Source organism: Oncorhynchus kisutch, linkage group LG15 (genome assembly GCF_002021735.2).
Source record: "Oncorhynchus kisutch isolate 150728-3 linkage group LG15, Okis_V2, whole genome shotgun sequence".
NCBI classification, from domain to species: domain Eukaryota; kingdom Metazoa; phylum Chordata; class Actinopteri; order Salmoniformes; family Salmonidae; genus Oncorhynchus; species Oncorhynchus kisutch.
In genome coordinates, this window is record NC_034188.2 from 72816995 (window position 1) to 72822768 (window position 5774).

Sequence of the window (5774 nt, forward strand, 5' to 3'; positions counted from 1 at the left end):
AATAAGTTAAAATGTCGATTAAATGTAGTAATTTCTGTGAATAATGAATCTCTTTGTGAGGAATATTTATCACAGTAAAGGAGAAAGTGCATCTCTGTCTTTACCTCCCCTGTCGTACAGTGACCACATACACGCTCCTCTTTGGGTAGCCATGTCTTTTTATGTCTGCCGGTTTCTATTGCCAATCAGTGGACACTCAGCCTCCCGCTCTCTCTGTCTCTCTGTCTCTCTGTCTCTCTCGCTCTCTTTCGCTCTCTCTCTCTCTCTCTCTCTCTCGCAGTTGCTCTTGCTCTAGGTCTCTCTCGCTCTCTCTGTCGGTCTCTCTCGCTCTCTGTTGGTCGCGCACTCTCTTTCTCTCTCTCGCTCTAGGTCTCTCGCTCTCTCTGTGTCGGTCGCTCTCGCTCTCTCTGTGTCGGTCGCTCTCGCTCTCTCTCTCTGTGTCGGTCGCTCTCGCTCTCTCTCTCTGTGTCGGTCGCTCTCGCTCTCTCTCTCTGTGTCGGTCGCTCTCGCTCTCTCTCTCTGTGTCGGTCGCTCTCGCTCTCTCTCTCTGTGTCGGTCGCTCTCGCTCTCTCTCTCTGTGTCGGTCGCTCTCGCTCTCTCTCTCTGTGTCGGTCGCTCTCGCTCTCTCTCTCTGTGTCGGTCGCTCTCGCTCTCTCTCTCTGTCGGTCGCTCTCGCTCTCTCTCTCTGTGTCGGTCGCTCTCGCTCTCTCTCTCTGTGTCGGTCGCTCTCGCTCTCTCTCTCTGTGTCGGTCGCTCTCGCTCTCTCTCTCTGTGTCGGTCGCTCTCGCTCTCTCTCTCTGTGTCGGTCGCTCTCGCTCTCTCTCTCTGTGTCGGTCGCTCTCGCTCTCTCTCTCTGTGTCGGTCGCTCTCGCTCTCTCTCTCTCTGTCGCGTCGCTCTCGCTCTCTCTCTGTGTCGGTCGCTCTCGCTCTCTCTCTCTGTGTCGGTCGCTCTCGCTCTCTCTCTCTGTGTCGGTCGCTCTCGCTCTCTCTCTCTGTGTCGGTCGCTCTCGCTCTCTCTCTCTCTGTGTCGGTCGCTCTCGCTCTCTCTCTCTCTGTGTCGGTCGCTCTCGCTCTCTCTCTCTGTGTCGGTCGCTCTCGCTCTCTCTCTCTCTGTGTCGGTCGCTCTCGCTCTCTCGCTCTCTGTGTCGGTCGCTCTCGCTCTCTCGCTCTCTGTGTCGGTCGCTCTCGCTCTCTCGCTCTCTCGCTCTTTCGCTCTCTCGCTCTTTCGCTCTCTCTCTCTCTTCGCCCTCTCGCTCTCTCGCTCTCTCGCTCTTTCGCTCTCTCTCTCTTTCGCTCTTTCTTTCGCTCTCTCTTTCGCTCTCTCGCTCTCTTTCGCTCTTTCTTTCGCTCTCTCTCTCGCCAGTTGCTCTTGCTCTTAGGTCTCTCTCGCTCTCTCTGTGTCGGTCTCTCTCGCTCTCTCTCTGTCGGTCTCTCTCGCTCTCTGTTGGTCGCGCACTCTCTTTCTCTCTCTCGCTCTAGGTCTCTCCCTCTGTCTCACTCTTTCTGTCGGTCTCTCTCGCTCTCTCTGTGTCGCTCGCTCTCGCTCGCTCTCTCTGTGTCTGGTCGCTCTCGCTCTCTCTCTCTGTGTCGTCGCTCTCGCTCTCTCTCTCTCTGTGTCGGTCGCTCTCGCTCTCTCTCTCTGTGTCGGTCGCTCTCGCTCTCTCTCTCTCTCTCTCTCTCTCTCTCTCTCTCTCTCTCTCTTTCTTCTCTCTCTCTCTCTTTCTCTCTCTCTCTCTCTCTTTCGCTCTCTCTCTCTCTCTTTCGCTCTCTCTCTCTCTCTTTCGCTCTCTCTCTCTTTCGCTCTCGCTCTCTTTCGCTCTCGCTCTCTTTCGCTCTCTCTTTCGCTCTCTCTTTCGCTCTCTCTTTCGCTCTCTCGCTCTCTTTCGCTCTCTCTCTCTTTCGCTCTCTCTCTCTCTCTCGCAGTGTGCTCTTGCTCTAGGTCTCTCTCGCTCTCTCCTGTGTCGGTCTCTCTCGCTCGCTCTCTCTGTGTCGGTCGCTCTCGCTCGCTCTCTCTGTGTCGGTCGCTCTCGCTCTCTCTCTCTCTGTGTCGGTCGCTCTCGCTCTCTCTCTCTGTGTCGGTCGCTCTCGCTCTCTCTCTCTGTGTCGGTCGCTCTCGCTCTCTCTCTCTCTGTGTCGGTCGCTCTCGCTCTCTTTGTGTCGGTCGCTCTCGCTCTCTCTCTCTCTGTGTCGGTCGCTCTCGCTCTCTCTGTGTCGGTCGCTCTCGCTCTCTCTCTCTGTGTCGGTCGCTCTCGCTCTCTCTCTCTGTGTCGGTCGCTCTCGCTCTCGCTCTCTCTCTCTCTGTGTCGGTCGCTCTCGCTCTCTCTCTCTCTGTGTCGGTCGCTCTCGCTCTCTCTCTCTCGCTCTCTCGCTCTCTCGCTCTTTCGCTCTTTCGCTCTCTCTCTCTCTTTCGCTCTCTCGCTCTTTCGCTCTCTCGCTCTCTCGCTCTTTCGCTCTCTCTCTCTTTCGCTCTTTCTTTCGCTCTCTCTTTCGCTCTCTCGCTCTCTTTCGCTCTTTCTTTCGCTCTCTCTCTCTCTCGCAGTTGCTCTTGCTCTAGGTCTCTCTCGCTCTCTCTGTGTCGGTCTCTCTCGCTCTCTCTGTGTCGGTCTCTCTCGCTCTCTGTTGGTCGCGCACTCTCTTTCTCTCTCTCGCTCTAGGTCTCTCCCTCTGTCTCACTCTTTCTGTCGGTCTCTCTCGCTCTCTCTGTGTCGGACGCTCTCGCTCGCTCTCTCTGTGTCGGACGCTCTCGCTCGCTCTCTCTGTGTCGGACGCTCTCGCTCGCTCTCTCTGTGTCGGTCGCTCTCGCTCGCTCTCTCTGTGTCGGTCGCTCTCGCTCTCTCTCTCTGTGTCGGTCGCTCTCGCTCTCTCTCTCTGTGTCGGTCGCTCTCGCTCTCTCTCTCTCTCTCTGTGTCGGTCGCTCTCGCTCTCTCTCTCTGTGTCGGTCGCTCTCGCTCTCTCTCTCGCTGTGTCGGTAGCTCTCGCTCTCTCGCTCTCTCTCTCTCTCGCTCTCTCTCTCGCTCTCTCTCTCGCTCTCTCTCTCTCTCTCTCTCTTTCGCTCTCTCTCTTTCGCTCTCTCTCTCTTTCGCTCTCTCTCTCTTTCGCTCTCGCTCTCTTTCGCTCTCTCTCTCTTTCGCTCTCGCTCTCTTTCGCTCTCGCTCTCTTTCGCTCTCGCTCTCTTTCGCTCTCGCCTCTCTTTCGCTCTCTCGCTCTCTTTCGCTCTCTTGCTCTCTCTCTTTCGCTCTCTCGCTCTCTTTCGCTCTCTCTCTCTCTCGCAGTTGCTCTTGCTCTAGGTCTCTCTCGCTCTCTCTGTGTCGGTCTCTCTCGCTCTCTGTTGGTCGCGCACTCTCTTCTCTCTCTCGCTCTAGGTCTCTCCCTCTTTCTCTCACTCTTTCTGTCGGTCTCTCTCGCTCTCTGTGTCGGTCGCTCTCGCTCGCTCTCTCTGTCGGTCGCTCTCGCTCGCTCTCTCTGTCGGTCGCTCTCGCTCTCTCTCTCTGTGTCGGTCAGTCTCGCTCTATTTGTCACGCTCTCTCTGTCATGCTCTCACTCGCTCTGTGTGTGTCTCTGTCTGTATGTGTGTGTGTTGGCAGGTGATGTGGACCCCAGACTGGGGACAGGGGGCAGGTAAGACAGGTGGCTCCAGGGCTGCAGCAGATGTCAGTAGAGAAGCTGCCTCCTCAGGTCCTTCACCAGCAGGGAATCAGCAGACTACTGTTACGTTACAGCCAGGCCAGCCCAGATGACATCCGGTGGGTTAACACACACACACACACACACACACACTGTGTGTGCTTCTTCTGTATATGTGTGTATGAATGTGTCTGTCTGCATCCCCCAGAGAGTTCTCCAGGAGCAATGTGAGTGTGACTCTGTACACAGTCAACGAGCCCTGGCTGTTCTCTGTACTCTGGTGCAGCGGGGTCTCCTCTGTCTCCTCTGAAGCCCCCAACATCCTCAGAAAGGTGCCTTACCCCATCTGGCTCATGTAAGTCCATCACAGCACCCTCTAGCACCCCACCATTACTCCTACGCCATTACTCCTACAGCACCCACACACAATTACCCCCACACCATTACTCCTACAGCACCCCCACACCAGTACTTCTACAGCACCCACATTGCCCCAGGCCATCTTGGCACTCCTCTCTGGGTTAGCAGACTGACTCCCAGCAGGGAACACTATGTGTGGTGAAGACTACAGTATAGAGCCCGTCCATGGAGTTCAGGAAAGCCCTGTATTTACCCACCTGTCTCTCTCTGTCTGCTAGCTAGTCAATATGGCCACTACCTACACCCACCCTGTCTGTTAGCTCGTCAATTTGGCCACTACCTACACCCACCCTGTCTGTTAGCTCGTCAATATGGCCACGACCTACACCCACCCTGTCTGTTAGCTCGTCAATATGGCCACGACCTACACCCACCCTGTCTGTTAGCTAGTCAATATGGCCACTACCTACACCCACCCTGTCTGTTAGCTAGTCAATATGGCCACTACCTACACCCACCCTGTCTGTTAGCTAGTCAATATGGCCACTACCTACACCCACCCTGTCTGTTAGCTAGTCAATATGGCCACTACCTACACCCATCCTGTGTCTCTCTGTCTGTTAGCTAGTCAATATGGCCACTACCTACACCCACCCTGTCTATTAGCTTGTCATACGGCCACTACCTACACCCACCCTGTCTGTTAGCTGGTCAATATGGCCACTACCTACACCCACCCTGTCTGTTAGCTAGTCAATATGGCCACTACCTACACCACCCTGTCTGTCTCTCTGTTTGTTATCTAGTCAATATGGCCACTACCTACACCCACCCTGTCTGTCTCTCTGTTTGTTAGCTAGTCAATAGGCCACTACCTACACCCACCCTGTCTGTTAGCTAGTCAATATGGCCACTACCTACACCCACCCTGTCTGTTAGCTCGTCAATATGGCCACTACCTACACCCACCCTGTCTGTTAGCTCGTCAATATGGCCACTACCTACACCCACCCTGTCTGTTAGCTCGTCAATATGGCCACTACCTACACCCACCCTGTCTGTTAGCTAGTCAATATGGCCACTACCTACACCCACCCTGTCTGTTAGCTCGTCAATATGGCCACTACCTACACCCACCCTGTCTGTTAGCTAGTCAATATGGCCACTACCTACACCCACCCTGTCTGTTAGCTAGTCAATATGGCCACTACCTACACCCACCCTGTCTGTTAGCTCGTCAATATGGCCACTACCTACACCCACCCTGTCTGTTAGCTCATCAATATGGCCACGACCTACACCCACCCTGTCTGTTAGCTAGTCAATATGGCCACTACCTACACCCACCCCTGTCTGTTAGCTCATCAATATGGCCACGACCTACACCCACCCTGTCTGTTAGGCTAGTCAATATGGCCACTACCTACACCCACCCTGTCTGTTAGCTCGTCAATATGGCCACTACCTACACCCACCCTGTCTGTTAGCTCGTCAATATGGCCACGACCTACACCCACCCTGTCTGTTAGCTAGTCAATATGGCCACTACCTACACCCACCCTGTCTGTTAGCTCGTCAATATGGCCACTACCTACACCCACCCTGTCTGTTAGCTCGTCAATATGGCCACTACCTACACCCACCCTGTCTGTTAGCTAGTCAATATGGCCACTACCTACACCCACCCTGTCTGTTAGCTAGTCATTATGGCCACTACCTACACCCACCCTGTCTGTTAGCTCGTCAATATGGCCACTACCTACACCCACCCTGTCTGTTAGCTCGTCAAT

General features: G+C 54.9%; 1 protein-coding gene across 2 annotated transcripts in view; it reads left to right on the forward strand.

Moving 5' to 3' along the window:
• LOC109905839 (glycerophosphodiester phosphodiesterase domain-containing protein 5-like) overlaps positions 1-4277 on the forward strand; it is a 78822-nt gene extending 74545 nt beyond the window's left edge. Inside the window, exons 12-13 of one of the 2 annotated variants that reach the window (XM_031791059.1) lie at positions 3585-3743; positions 3833-4276. In XM_031791059.1, the coding sequence (XP_031646919.1) occupies positions 3585-3737 (153 nt within the window). In that variant the 3' untranslated portion in view covers positions 3738-3743; positions 3833-4276. Of the gene's footprint in view, positions 1-3584; positions 3744-3832 lie in introns of both variants that reach the window. The other variant, XM_031791060.1, reaches the window with a different exon arrangement.
• Positions 4278-5774: the final 1497 nt, after the last annotated feature.